The following is a 15084-nucleotide window of genomic DNA, read 5'->3' as shown; positions in this document are numbered from 1 at the left end:
CACTAAATACTGCGCTGGTATAGTGCTTTCGCGTTAGCGGAGCTGATGCTTTAGGATTAGTACAAGTAACTTTTTAGCTAGCTGTGCGCACCAGCATAGCGTAGCACTTTAGCATTAGCTTTAATTGGTATAGTAAGTTGCAGAATTGGGGGCTCGTCCGGGACGAGAACATGGAAATGATGTCAAAATTGTCTTTCAAGGGCAGATGTAATTTTATATGAAGTTAGCGCTTTAGCATTAGCTTTCACTAAATACTGTGCTGGTATAGTGCTTTCGCGTTAGCGGAGCTGATGCTTTAGGATTAGTATAAGTAACTTTTTAGCTAGCTGTGCGCACCAGCATAGCGTAGCACTTTAGCATTAGCTTTAATTGGTATAGTAAGTAGCAGAATTGGGGGCTCGTCCGGGACTTGTTGGAAGCTGAAGTATACCAGACTGAAACAATAACCACACCAAGCCTGTTAATTTCAAACATTATATTATTTTCTCCACGTTGACTTTGAAACAACCTCATAAACCAAAGAGTAAGAAAGAGCATGCTCGGGCATGCAATGATGTCACAACATGATGATGCCACCGGGTGCGAAGTATAAAACATACAGTAGCAGAGTTTGTTCTTCGTATCATTCAGAAACTCGGGGACGTCTCGGTACCCGCTGAGAGGTAAAAGCTAGCGTTTATTTTACACCGCCCTCCGCGCCCAGCCCCGCCCCGCCGAGAGGGCAGGAGCTCACAGACCGACACCAGATTGAGCAGGCTAAACAAACATGCTGGAAGGAAGTCAATAAATAAATATATAATTAAAATAAATACATATAAATCTCATCCGGACCAGAGTGTGTCTGAAAATGACACGGCGCGACTGGTCCAAAAAGAGGAGGGGAGTGGCGAGGAGAGAGAGAGAGACCAAACAGTGCATGCCATTTTTAGGATAAAGACGGGAGGCGGAGCTCTCCTCTAAGCCCCGCCCACATTTAGTGTTTGTTTTTTTTTTTAAATCACGGTCCGGTTAGAAATTAACATTTCAGGGGGGGAATGAATAAATACGAGGCACTCAGCATTCTCTCTGTCTTGCAAACTGCAAAAAGTAACAAAGTCGGATAATAATGACACATCGACATATATATTAGAATTAGTGGTTATAACATAACAGTCTCCAGGCTGTACAAAGGGGCTGAAACCTCCTCGGTTACTTTATTCTCTGCGTGCTGATGCGTGTGTGTGTGTGTCGGTGTGTGTGTGTGTGTTTGGAAGTATAAATCCCACCCACTTTTATCCTTTATCGTAAATTCAGGCGTGTGCTTGCGTCCGATTCGGGGAATCAAAACGCGAATGACGGATGAAATGCGGGGGGGTGGGGGGAGAGGGCAGAACCGAGTCGATTTAAAGGGATAGAAACACAGCCTCATGCAACGGCTGAAAACAAAAAGATGATGACAGAGCCCTTTAAAATGGATCTACTCTTGCAGCATAGTTTTGTACGTAGCGCATAGTGCCGATAAGACTGGAGAGGGGAGGAAGGGGTTAAAGGATGGAGAGTGAGCCATGCTCTTGGCTAGCACGGTCGTCATGGTAACCAGGAAACAAGGGTTGCTATATTCTCGTGTAGACCGGCGCCACCTTGAGTCCGTCGGCGATGGACACCCATGCAGGTCCCGGTTAAAAAGCGTCTTCCTCCTCGTTGTGTTTGCAAGCTCAAAACAAGCGTCTAGAAAAAACAGGGAGGAGAAAACCGAAACGGGGAGAGACCAACGATAGAAAGGCTCTGCTGCGTCCGGTCCGTCTCAGTTAGTGACATAATATACCGTAGTCATCAATAAATCTTAAGATTATAACTGCATAATGTTTAAATAAAGAAGTGGATGAAAAGAATGGCTACTCCAATATTGAGTAAAATGACCAAAACCACCAGAATAGAGCTGGAGCCCTAGAAGACAAAACAAGAGAAGAAGAAACGGTTAGTTCACCTTGTTGCTGGGATTTAACAGGATAAATATTGTTACGTTTTCTAGAAACAGAAATTAAGGTTTTAAGTTTTTTTCCCCCCAAAAAAATTGTTGGATGAATCTGTGATTAAATGGACAAATATGTTTGATTTGTGTTCAGCATGTGTTAAAAATATTTAACATATTTAAAAACATATATTTGAATAATTTAGCCCTTGCTATGAAAAGAAGGTCGGCCATGTTGATATGAGAGAAAACTGTAGTTCTGAAGAAAATGGCCGCTTAATTAATTAATCTAGAAGTTGCAGGGAAATTATTATAGATAATTGTAGATTATCTATAATCTACGCTGCATGTTTGGTTTTTTTATTTAGAGGAAACATCTGATATTTTCTAAAAAAAAGAAAGAAAACAAGGCAGTTTATGAGTTCAAAAGGTTGAAAATTTGTGAGAAATAATTCAAATATTGAGATTAATCTTTGAAATTTTCAAGAAAAAAAATTGAAATTTCTGAGGTTGTGAAATCAAAAATTTTAGATTTTTGGCAGAAATATATTTCTTTTTTCTTTCTTCAATGGCCTTAAAATGCAGCTGGATAATGCAGCTAATAAAACATTAATTCAACAAGTGGATAATTTAGCCCGTTATGGAAAGAAGGTCGGCCATCTTGATGCAACAGAAAACTGTAGATCTTAAGAAAATGGCTGCTGAACGAATCTAACAGCTGACAGGCGGTTAATAATAACCCAGCAGGTGTGGCGTTAACCTGAGGGAAACGGACTCACTGAGTTTGATTTGAGAGCCAGATGCTCTCCTTCCTGCTCCAGAGTGATGGGCTGAGACTTTAGGGGCGGGGAGAGGGTGAGGTCCCTGTGCAGCGGCCACTCCTCCAGCTCCGGCGCCACATTCAGGTTGTCCAGCATCTGCACAGAGTCCGTGGAACCCTCCCTGACCGGCCGAAGGCCCCGCGACCGCAGCCGGTTGTTCTTGGGCGCCGGCGACTCCGGGCAGTGCAGCCTCATGTCGACGGTGTAGTCGTTCATCCGCTCCTCGTCCTGCTCTGTGAGGCGGGAGTGGGTGGGGCTCCAGCGCAGCGTGCTTTCGGCCGCCCACCCCCCGCCGAGGCCGTCCAGCCGCTGGTCGATGACGGCGTGCTCCGTCAGCTTGTGGTTGGAGGGGTTGTGCTGCTTCGGATGGTGGTTGGAGTAGACATGCTCTCGGGCGTTGGCGCTGGAAGAAACGTGGTCCTTTGCGTGGTGATTGGAGGAGATATAGTCCTGGGGCTTGTGATTGGAAGAAGCATGCTCAGAAGTCTTGTGATTGGATATGTTGTGTTCGAAGGCCTTGTGATTGGATAAGATGTGGACCTGCGGCTTGTAGTTGGAAGAGGCGTGCTCACAGGCCTTGTGATTGGTGGAGGAGTGATCCCATGTCTTGTGATTGGACGACGAGTACTCCCTCGACTTGTGATTGGAGCTGGCATGCTTGGACGGCTTCGGGTTGGGCAGGGAGTGCTCCCACGCCCGGTAGTCCCGCGGCTTGTGACTGGATGAGGGTTTCTCCCGGGGTTTGTGATTGGACAGAGGGGCTTGCTGCTCGTGGCCGTTGATCTGGGTCTCCTGCTCCTCCAGGAGAGACGGCGTGGTTGAGCGGCTGCTGCCTCCCCGCTCCGCGTCAGTCCAACTGTTGGCGCCGGGCCTTGGCAGGTCCACCCCACGCCCCTCTACCAACACCTGAATTTCAGCCCCGCCCTGATCGTCCACTGCGCTCTGCCGCATGAAGCAGGCGTTTCTGGGCCGGTGGACGTGCTTCTGCGGGCTGCGAGGGGGCGAGGTGGGGACGCTCAGCACGGGGCTGAGATCAGGTGTTGTTACAGGCGGCGTGGTGTCCGGAGTGCACAGCTCCGGACTGTCTGTTCCCGTGGAGATGACCTCGTGGTCTTTGTCCTTGGCGTCCTGGTGTTTGAGCGCCTGACATTCGAGCCCTAGGAGAGCAGGAGAGCGGGACCGGTGAATTAATTTGGCGAAGATCCACAGCGAAACCCACAGAGAGAAGGTGTTTGAGTGCTACTGGCATGCAGGGAAGCAAAGAGGCGATGAGCTGCAACAAAATGAACCTTATGCTACTGATATTTATAGGATCGCAACAGCAAACTGCTAAATTTCTCAAGAAATTTAAAAGAGGCCAGCCGAAGTGTCAGTAGAAATTAGCATCGATGCTAAGGTTAGCTAAAATGTAGCCAGTAGCATGTGGGGTAGCACCAACATGTTGACTAACATGGATTTACTCCATTCATTATACAAGCAATATTGTGAAAGCTAAAATTAGCATAAATGCTATCAATGCTTCAGCTAGCTTAAATGCTAACAGAAGCACTTAAGCGGCATTTAGCTTAAATGCTGTCAGTAGTTTGTAGGGAAACAATTCAAACTAAATATTTAGTTTGCTTACTAAGCATTTAGTTTGGAACTATATATTTATTTAGCAAGCTAAATTTGTAGCTCCATGCTAAAGATTTAGTTAGCAAGCTAATTATTTAGCTTTTTAGCTAAATATTTAGCTTGTGCCTAAATAATTTGCTTGCTAAATAAATATTTAGTTTGAAGATACTAAATATGTTTGTTTTGAGCTAAATATTTACTTAGAAAGCTTATTATTTAGCTTGCTAACTAAATATCTAGTTTGGAGCTGCTAAGTATTATTTAGAGCAAATAATTTAGTCCAAATTATTAGTTTGGATCTATACATTTACTTAGCAAGCTAAATATTTAGCCCTGAACTAAATATTTAGCCCTGAACTAAATATTTAGTAGCTCCAAACTAAATGAACAAGTTGAAAACTATACATTTGAAATTAAAATAAAATATGATTCAACAAATTATTAATTTCACTTCTTTACCTTCTTGGCTCAAATTTGCCTCAAACGGCGCCTCAGCTGAGCTTGTGTTTGAACTCCACTGACTCCTGATCATGCATTGCTGTTCACACACTGTGGATCCTATTTACAGCAGTTTTCTGACATCCAGCAGTCAGAGTTATAACCCAAAATGTCTGAAATTGCTTGAATTTAATTCCATAACCTTAAGGTGTTTAGAGTATGCAGCCCCACGCAGCTGGTTACCGCAGTGGCTCTGATGCATGAAGGAACCGGCGCTGGTGCAGCTGCGTTTGGTTTCTCACCGTTGCCGTAGATATGGAAGGAGGGCGAGAGCTGTTTGGCAGTTATCCGGGCCAGTCGGCACTCCTCCATCGCCTTCTGCGCCACCCTTTCAGCGGCCTCCGCCTTCCCGCGGGCGTGGCTCATCCTGACCCAGACAGGCAGACACAGGAATAGAGGTCAGCTCCTCCAGAGCCACCAGGGCCGGGTCACGCTCTCTTATTTATCGCCAGCTTTTTGGACCAGACGTTCTTATAACACGCATTTTATCCAGCAATCGTACCAGCGGATTAAGACAAGGAGACAGTAAGAGGGCTGAAACAATGAATCGCTATGAACTGATTATTAAAATCGTCAACTAAATTAATAATTGGTTAATCATTAAATCAAGAACATAGAATCAATTAAGAAGCAGTTTTCTGAAAGAACATATCCAGAGCAGTAATTAAACAAAATTGCACATTAACTAAATATTTAGTTTGCAAGCTAAACATTTATAACTAGGTAGTTCAAAGTGCTTTACACAGAAATACAGAGTCATAAAGACGACGCCTCTCAGTAAAGCAGTAAAATGTTGTCATGACGTTTCAAAAGCAACTCCAACCAGCTGGGTTTTTACTCTGGATTTAAAGGAGCTCAGTGTTTCGGCCGTTCTGCAGTTTTCTGGAAGTTGGTTCCAGATTTGTGGAGTATAGAAGCTGAATGCTGCTTCTCCGTGTTCTGGTTCTGCTCTGCATTCAGAACCAGAAGACCTGAGGCATCTGGTTCTGGTTGATCCAGGCATGTATGTTTCTGTGGTTCTGGGATATTTGGTTCCGTCTTACCGTGACATGGCGATCTCGGCCTTCTGCTTGGCGATCTCGGCGGCCTTCTCGGCGGCCTCCACCGCCCGGTCCACCTTCTCCCGGATCTTGCTGGCCCTCAGTGGGATCAGGTTCTTCCGCTTCCCGCTCACCAGGACGTTCTGCTTGTACTTCCCTTCCTCCTTGGTGCCGTCGGGGAACGTGGTGCAGCCGTAGCCGTGCCGCTTGTTGGCGCCCCACTCCCCGGCGTAGTGCAGCCCGTCGGAGCGCCGGCTCACGCCCCAGCCGGCCCGCTGGTCGCTGCGCCACTCCCCGGCGTACATTTCGGTGACTGTGGCGTCCACCGGGGCGCCCTGCTCGCTCTCGCTGGCGTTGGAGTGGATGTCGGAGGCGGCGGAGCTGACCGTGCTCATGCCGGCCTCGCTGCAGAACGAGCTCTGCTTGCTCAGCTGGCTGGCCAGGGAGCTCTTGGACTCGGACCGCCGCAGCTTCAGCCCGCTCAGGATGGATTGCCGGAACCGACCCTTCCTCTTGCGCTGCCGGTCCGCTTCGCTCGACGTCGTCAGGGCGAACCCGCCTCGGCCCACCGGGCTCCCCGCCAGCCCGGCCACCACGCCGTCCGTGGGCGTGGTGGCGACGCCGTCCTCCATGGCGGCCGGCGGCCCGTGGCTGTGCTCGGAGCGGAGGGAGTTTATGGAAGTCCTCAGAGGGAAGAGGATGACGGCGGCCATGCCGTACGGGACGCTCTGCCGGACGCCGTAACCATGGCGCATCCCGGCCAGCCACTGGCCCTGATAGGTTCCTGAGACAAGAACAAGTCAGTTTCAGACTTCAACACGTCACCATGTCTCCATTAACCATGAAATGCATAGTTCCCACAAGACTGAACCGCCATCTTGGTAGGCAAGAGCTGAACCGCGGCTTTGAAACCAACAAAAAGAAAGTAGAAAGAAAGAAAATCTTTGATTATTTCTGAGATAAATGTCAAAGTTTCATATTTTTTTGTCAGAAACGTACCTTTGTTCTATCTACAATGACCCTAAATATGCCGTTAAACATTCATAAAAGCTGAAATGACAGAAGATAAAAACGTTTTCGCCTTCCTCCCCCCCCTCTGACCGTCTCCAGATGAGTTTCTGTTTTCATTCTCCAGGACAGGAAGTGGCGTTAAGCTCTCAGCCTGTCAGTTAAACTCGGCTCCTGCTGATGAAGTTGGTTTTTTCAGACCCGTTTCAGCGTCTGACGCCTCTTCCTTCAGGAACTGTGACTTCAGCTGCGCCTGACTCAGAGATAAAACTAACCAATCAGCCAGAAAGACTGAGACCAGAGCTGACTGGGCGATTCTTTTGATTAACTGTTTGAATATTTAGTCTGCAAAAAAAAATCTGTATTTTTTAATGTTTCTTGCTCCGTAATTTACTTTTAGTTTGTTATTTTTAAATCAACTCCCTGTAATAATTCCTTTTGTCCCTTCTGAACTCAAAACTTCTTGCAAATTTCAACATTTTCATAATTTGCTTTGTTTCCTAATAATGACACTGAAATTGAATTGATTTGAATGAATTTGGACCAAACTTGATTCAACAGATAAGCTAAATATTTTGCTTGCTAATTAAGTATTTAGTTTGGAAATTTGACATTTATAAATGAATGAATGAAACGGCAACCAAACAGCCAAGCAGTAGCAGAAAAATGGCTCCTGGTTTTTTATCAAAGACAAAAGAGAAATCCTCCGACCGCTAAAATCTGAGGCACCTCTACTCTTTCTTTACATTTCATGTAGTGGAAGGTTTTCGTGTCGTTTCCTTCAGCGGTTCTTGGCGCAGCGCCCCCACAGGCCAGGAGGGGAACAGGTTGCTCAAAGGGTTTCGTTGGTTTGGCTCAGAGTAATGTTTAAGTACGGCGGCGTATTAGGGACAGAAAAGGGAGAGCACATTTCCGTCAAAACACACAGAAACTTTCTAGAAAAAACAAATTAATTTTTGAGATAAAACAGTTTAAAATATAATAAAAACAAAAAAAGGGGTGAATTTCCGCCAACGACAACAACTCTAAGATATTGGAGATAAATTTTTTCATTTATCTCAAAAATTTTCTAGAAAAGACCGAATTTTTTTTTCAAAATATAAAACTTTTGGTTTTTGGAAATTTGCTGAGTTTCAAACGTTTCCAATTTTCCACGTCTGGAACTCAGAAATGTCCTTGTTTTTTGTTGAAAGTTTCTCAGATTAAGCTTTTCGGCAGACATTTTTAACTTTTCAAACTCTAATTTCCTCTTTTTCTAGAAACATTTTGGGGGGGGGGGGACTTACTGCTCTTTTATTTTCTATCTACAATGGCTGCAACGTCTCAGTCGACCGGAATATGAGGCGGGAAAACACAACATTTGTTTTTAAGTGCCGCTGCTTTAAATGCTGTTTTGTTTTCTAACCTGCAGCTGGGATGAAAACCGGCGCAATTTAATCTCAATCTGATTCAGATTAACGAGGCGCAGCCTCTGCACCGTCCGGCCTACATTACAACCCCCAGACGTCTGGAGACAAAAACGAAACAAAACGCAGGAGAGGGCCAATCAGGGAGCAGCGGCGTCTCCGGTGACACGCTGTCTCCTCGTCACCATGGCGACCTTGCATCGCAGGGACAGGAGAGACAGCAGGGACAGCAGAGACAACAGGGACAGGAGCGATAATGTGCTGCGAAACGTTTAAACCGGAGGGATGAAAACAGAAGGTTTCTAATGTTATCCTGTTTTTATTGTTTTCTGATCATCTGAGACGTTTTCTTTTGCATTTTTAATCTCTTATCGCATCATTTTGTTTCCTTCTTGGTCTTTTCATTACCGTACTTTGCATTTTTGGTTGGTTTTATAGTCGTTTCTGCATTTTTTTCTCATTTTATTTAACAATTTTAAGAAGTAATTTTGCGTATTTTTGTGCTGCGTTCATTAAAAGCAGAAGTCAGAGGTGAATTTCAGAAGTTTTCTCATACTATCGAGTACAAAAACAAACAACGAACTGAATAACTAAAGCACAGATCACGCTTTTTATATCCAATGTAATTTTTTCTCACTTTCTGATTTTGGCTGTTTCCATTTTGATTTTATTCTCAGAATAAAACATAAAATGTGCTGCATGTAGTTTAATTGAGGTTAACATTTTGATTCCAAAAGAAAATGAAAGAATTAGTAAGTCATGAGACAAATATTTATCAGAGTTTTACTGAATGTTAAAAGAAAACAAAACAGAAGCAAAGCTTAGTTTTTAGGCATTTAATGTAAATGAGGGGAAAATGCTCAACATTACCCATTTTATTTAGTTTTTAGATTTTGTGTTGGAGTTACTACTTCATTATATTAAATTACGAGTTTATTCTGGAAATATTACAACTTTAAACTCGTTATTTAGAACAAGGGTTTTCAAAGTGGGGTGCAGGGGCCATTCATGGACCTTGCGCTGAGTGTGTGTGGCCTCAACCAATCACAATTCAAGAATGAATTAAATCAACTAGAAAAGACTAAACTTTAAAAGTAAAACCTACTTACAAAGATGTTAGCTGCAATACAAAGTGGCCATCTTTTCCAAAATTTCTGGTTTTGTTCTGTTGTCATGGCAACTAGGGCCACATCTATTGACTTATACTCTAATGCAGTGTTTTTCAACCACTGTTCCGCGGCACACTAGTGTGCCGTGAGTGATCGTCAGGTGTGCCGTGGAAATTATTCAAGTTCACCTACGGTACCGTATTTTCCGGACTATAAGCTGCTACTTTTTTTCTAAGCTTTGAACCATGCGGATTGTAGCCCGCTGTGGCTTTGCTGTGTATTTTTCTTCAACCACCAGGGGGCTCTCTAGCAGGAAGTGAATCACTAGAAGTCAAAATTGTAAATCAAAAGAAGAACGTGCTAATTGTCATTTAGAACAACCACATGCTAGCAGCAGGTATGACGGAGAAATGTTTTCAAACTCATATCATGCAGCTTTTAAGTTGAGGGCTGTCGATCTGGCACTACAGGAGGGAAACAGAGCCGCTGCGTTTAAGCTCGGTGTGAACGAAACCATGGTTCGGCTTTGGAAACGGAGGGCTGCGTAATTAATATATGAAGCAGATTTATTAGGACGCTGCCCTCTGCTGCCCTCTGCTGGGTCCTTATGGAAAACCGGGAGCAGCTTCCAGTTTTTGTTTTTGTCTTGTTTATTTTTAATTGAGGGTGCCAGTATGGTGTGCTCTATAGTCCGAAAAATATGGTAATTGGTTTTAAAAGATTTTTTGAAAATGAATTGTCAGCAAATTATGCCATCTTCGAGTGTCTGCTGTAGCAGTAGCAGCGGCGTAATCATGTAATGTTCTTACCACTAGATGGCAGCAGGTACAGAGCATTTTACATTAAAACGAGAGAATTAGTGATGCACGAATGTTACAGGTAGCGGAGAGAGCATCGTATCTAGCAAGACAGTGATGGAAGACAGTGAAGCTCAGCAGTAGTTGGGTTGGAAAGAACATGAGTCCATTTCCCACAACGTATCTGTGTGAAGTGAGCTTCTCCAGCCTGGTTACTATAAAAATTAAAACCAGAGAGACTGAGATGTTGAGGAAGAGCTTTGTCTTTCTTCAATTTCTGCCAGGAAATCAGCTGGTTTCATCCAAACATGCACAGGTTTCACACCAGGTGGGTAAAATATACAGATATGGACATTTTGTACATGCAACTCTTCATATTGTAACAGTGAATATGAAGTGAAATGTTTCCCAAATATTATTGCTTCTTTCAGAATAAGAATTATTTTCTGTATTCCGGCTATAAGATGCTTGTGGATTAGTTTGTAAAACACTTTGACGTTTTCTACAACTTCTTTAAATTTCACACCACAGTGTTGTTTCTGTTCAGGTGTATTTTTTGAAGTGGACATGTTAAGTGCAATTTGAAATAAGAAATGTAAAATGTGATAAAAATAAATTGTTGTGTTTATTTGATTCCTATTCAAGACACTTTGATAAGAATTACTATATATGTAATATCAGAGAATCTTTGTTTACATTTTCGGTTGGTGGTGCCTCGAGATTTTTTCAATTAAAATAATGTAGCTTCGCTCAAAAAAGGTTGAAAAACACTGATCTAATGTACAACTTGCTGCACCCAAATCTGATTTTAAATGCTAAAAGCAGCAGGACTGACCTGGATTCTGTTTTTATCTCTGAGAATAAACAAAATATTTTTCTGTTTTCTTCAATGGAGCTCAAAATAATCAGCATTCCTTTCATTTAAAGGGACAGGATTATGTAAAATCAACTTTTTGAGCTTTGCATCATGTTTTAACGTTATTCGCTCATCAAAAACCTACCTGGAGCGTTGCTTTAATTCTGTCATGCATGTTTCAGACATCCTTTAATCTCCATGGCAACCATACAAAACACCTGGGGTGGACTTAGCTCCGCCTTTCAGGCACAGCTCCTTCAGACTAGCCACCAACAATTAGCTCATTAGAGAACCGACTCCTCCGTGTGATGCTGGGAAAAAAAACGTTATTAAAGGGTTAATGGAGGAGCCATGTTGTGACGACTTCCTGAAGGCGGAGCTTCAGAAAGAACAGGAGCTTTTAAAGAGACAGAGACCCAATTTCAGGGCTTTAATTTTGGGTGTAAAATTTCTCTTGAGCCATATTTTATATATAAAACATTTTTATAAGAATTGAATGTGACATTATTACTTGATTGTGTTACAACATGTCAGAATGTGTCTGGAAAATACATAACTGCCCCTTTAAAACAGGAAAAACGTGCAAAAATCATTTGAAGTTTTGTCTCTACGATTCCATTCCTACAACATTTAGTTACAGTAGTTTATGCTTAATTTATTATTGAGTAGTTAATACATAAAATCACATTATATCACATCACATTGGATTTTGGCCTGCAAGAACCAGAACCCGCATTCCTGAAGGTTTGGACTGAATTTCAGGAGTTTTCTGTATATTTCTACGGCAGAACGTTGGTCTGGTTAAAAAATGCTTCAACACTCTGAAAGTGGAGCGACTTGCTTACTCTGCTGCTGCTGTAACACATCTCCACAGCAGGCTACATAAATAACATGTAGGTCACTTCCACATGCACTGAATTCATATGAATCGGGGGGTTTTTGTTGTGTCACAATCCTTAATTTTATTTCATCCTTTTTTTTTTTATTGTACCAAAAAAGGAGGATAGATGTCAGAACAGAAAACCTGATGGATAAAAATATGTTCATATTTTTCATATTCAAGCTTCAAAGTGATTAAAATAATAGTTTTGAGTGGGTCAAAACTGGAAAGCCAGTTTCAGCCAGAATGAGTCTGATGGGTGCATCTCAACTTCACTTGTTTTTTTAATTTGGAAAAACTATTAAATTGGTTTTAAAAAAAATAAAAATATCTGGTCATAAAAGCAAAATTTCTATTGGCTCATTGCAAATATGTTAATATTTTCTCCTTAAGGGTCTCAGTCCTAATAAAACAAATCGGAGTCGGTCAAAACCAGAATTGGCTTTGAAAACCCTGATTGGTACAAATATGTTAAAGGGGCAGTATTCTGTATATTCCAGGCATATAGTGCCACTTTACAGCACAGCCAAGTATCTATATCACCTTCAGTTGTTATTAAAATGCTGAATACATCAAATGTGACTTACAACAAAATTTGAATTTGTAATTTCACGCCTTTGAAATTGGGTCTTTAAAAAGTCCTTCAGGAAGTCGTCCCAACATGACTCCTCTATTAACCGTTAACATTTTTACCTGTGTTGCTCTGAGAAGTGGCTCCTGTAACGAGCTCTGCAGCTCCACCAGGTGTTTGCTAATTGCTGCTGGCTAGTCTGAAGGAGCTGAGTGGGGGAGGAGTCATGTCTCGAAGGCGGGGCTAGGTCCACCCAGGCGTTTTGCACAGCGGAATGGTTGCCATGGTGATACATGGATGAAAGAATCGAGGCAACGCTCCAGGTATGTTTTAAATGAGGGAATAATATTAAAACTGAAAAAGTTAATTTGACATAAAACTGCCTCTTTAATATTTTCTCGCTTCCCTAAAATAAGAAACCGGAATTGGTCAAACCTGGAAACTGAAGCCTCTTCTAACCTCTGTGACCCCATACACCGCCCCACAGGTGCGACCCTTACCTCCGTCGGAGTATGTCTCCGTGCCGTAGCCGTCCTGCAGCCCGTTGCTCCACGTCCCCTCGTAGCGGGCCCCGCTGGCCGTGCTCTCCAGCTGCCCGTAGCGACCCTTGAAGCCCTGGGTCCACTCCCCCCTGTACTCCCAGCGGCCCTTGCTCTCCACGCCGACGCCGTGCCGCTTGCCCTGCGCCCAGGTGCCCTGGTAGTTGTTCCCGCTGGGCCAGGTGTAGACGCCCAGCACTTCGAAGCCGTGGCTCCAGGCGCCAGCATACTCGCCCTGGCCCTGGGGCCCCGTGCAAACCCCCCGGCCGTGGGCCTTGCCCTGCTCCCACCCCCCGCAGTACGACCCCCCATCATCAAAGTCAAACCTGCCTCCAGTGGACATGCATGAAACAGGTTTAGGCAAAAACGTAGAACGTGAGGAAAAGCTGGAGCGACTGCTTCAGTCAGAGGGAATTTGGAGGGAGGTGTGGATCAGACAGCAGGAGCCTCAAGAAGGCGAGTTCTCGATGTGAAAGCGGTTTCAGGGTGTTTAGTCCACTTTAATCCAGCTGTAGAAGGTCCACTTTGTGGAGGTGTGAATGCCTAAGTGGACCAAAAAAGGGGAGAGGAAAAAAAAACTAGTCCGCCTACAAACTTTGGTCTCGGTTCAGTTATGAACGCTGGTCCGCCTAAAAACTTCAGTTTAAATTAACTTTAGTCCACCGTAAAAACTTCGGTCTTGCTTCGGTTGAAATGAATTCTAGTTCGCCTAAAAACCCAGATCTCGGTTCGGTTGAAGTGAACTCTGGTGCTGTTCGAATGCATATGTGAATGCCAAGCGGACCGGAGACCTGAAGTGAACTATAGCGCGGAGCATTCTGGGTAAATACAACCAAAACGAAGGCGTTAGCCTAGTGCTAGCCAGAGAAATGGCTCCTGGGTGTAGGCTAAAGACAAAAGAGAAATCCTTCAACCGCTAAAATCTGACGAAACTCAATTTTTTGTTCACGTTGTTAAGGAAGTTGCGCTCAGCGTCTTCTTCGGTTGTTTCCCTCAGCGATTCTTGGTGCGGCGCCCCCACCGGCGAGGAGGGGAACAGGTTGCTCAGCCTGAAAACGAACCGCAGCAGCTGAAAAATATGAGAAATGTTCCAGGTTTGGTCCCGAACCGAGCCGAGCCTACCGGACTATCAGGTGTGGAAACACCCAGGACTCGGCGGAGAGATGAAGGCTCCCTGCATGCCTCTTCCTCCTCCTCTTCCTCCTCTTCTTCCTCCTCCACCTTCCTGCTCCTCCAGACAAGCGAGGCCTATAGGCGTTCAAACCGAGCCACCTCACTCCGACATTAGAGCATCTTCACCTCCCTGCCGCACCGAGCCGGATGCGGGGCCGGGATGCGGGATGCGGGATGCGGGAGCGCCATTAAACTCACCGACACGCACACACAGCAACACAGTGGCCTCAGAGACTCTCATCCATCACAAGCAGACTCAGCCTGTGAAAATCTCTCGGACGGTGAGGATGAGGATGCAGGTGCGGCGGCTCTTCCTCCTCCTCTTCCTCCTCCTCTTCCTCGTGTTTCCCAAAAATCCTGAATGTTGTTGTAAAATCCCAGCTCGCTCCCGCTGGTTTGAAGGCCTTTCTGTCGCTGGCTCTGTAAAATCTGCTCATTACAGGACTGTTCCACCCCAGCCGATACCCCTCCCCCACCAACACACACACACCGACACACACACCGACACACACACTCCTCCTGGTGGCTCTTAAAGAGATAGAGACAGAGGGATGGTGCAAATAGCTGCATGTACGGAGCTCGCTGCTCTTTTCCTTTGGGGATACAGGCTGCTTCTCCTAATTATCCAGCCTCATTTCACTCCTCCTCCTCTTCCTCCTCTTCATCCCAGCCCGCAAATCTGGTCACTCAGCAATCTGTTTTCCTGATAACTGGAGTTTGGTCACGACCGAGAATCAGGTCCAGGTTTACAAAAACAATTAAATTACGAGAATAAAATAATGAAATTACCAGAATAAAGTCGTAATAATATGAGGATAAAG

The 15084-nt window shown here is 44.4% G+C and overlaps 1 protein-coding gene across 1 annotated transcript; it reads right to left on the bottom strand.

The window, feature by feature from the left end:
• Positions 1-460: 460 nt before the first annotated feature.
• On the bottom strand, positions 461-14879 carry jph3a (junctophilin 3a). Its single transcript, XM_008406062.2, has 5 exons — positions 13052-14879; positions 5928-6708; positions 5127-5251; positions 2731-3929; positions 461-1926 (listed from the first exon to the last, which is right to left on the bottom strand). The coding sequence occupies exons 1-5, from the start codon at positions 13431-13433 to the stop codon at positions 1846-1848; spliced, it is 2568 nt and encodes an 855-aa protein (XP_008404284.2). The 5' UTR covers positions 13434-14879; the 3' UTR covers positions 461-1845.
• Between the last annotated feature and the right edge of the window lie 205 nt (positions 14880-15084).

The sequence above is a fragment of the Poecilia reticulata genome, chromosome 3 (genome assembly GCF_904066995.2).
Source record: "Poecilia reticulata chromosome 3, P_reticulata-male-v2, whole genome shotgun sequence".
Lineage (NCBI taxonomy): Eukaryota > Metazoa > Chordata > Actinopteri > Cyprinodontiformes > Poeciliidae > Poecilia > Poecilia reticulata.
This window is presented reverse-complemented; position numbering and strand designations above follow the sequence as displayed.

Bases quoted from the DNA above. Each gene is read 5' to 3' on its own strand.
- jph3a (XM_008406062.2), bottom strand. From the start codon at position 13,433: ATGTCCACTGGAGGCAGGTTTGACTTTGATGATGGGGGGTCGTACTGC. The intron at 5,252-5,927 runs GTAAGACGGAAC...TGTCTGGGTCAG, and splicing joins GCCGAGATCGCCATGTCACG to GATGAGCCACGCCCGCGGGA. The intron at 1,927-2,730 runs GTGAGTCCGTTT...TTTGTCTTCTAG, and splicing joins TGGCTCTCAAATCAAACTCA to GGCTCCAGCTCTATTCTGGT.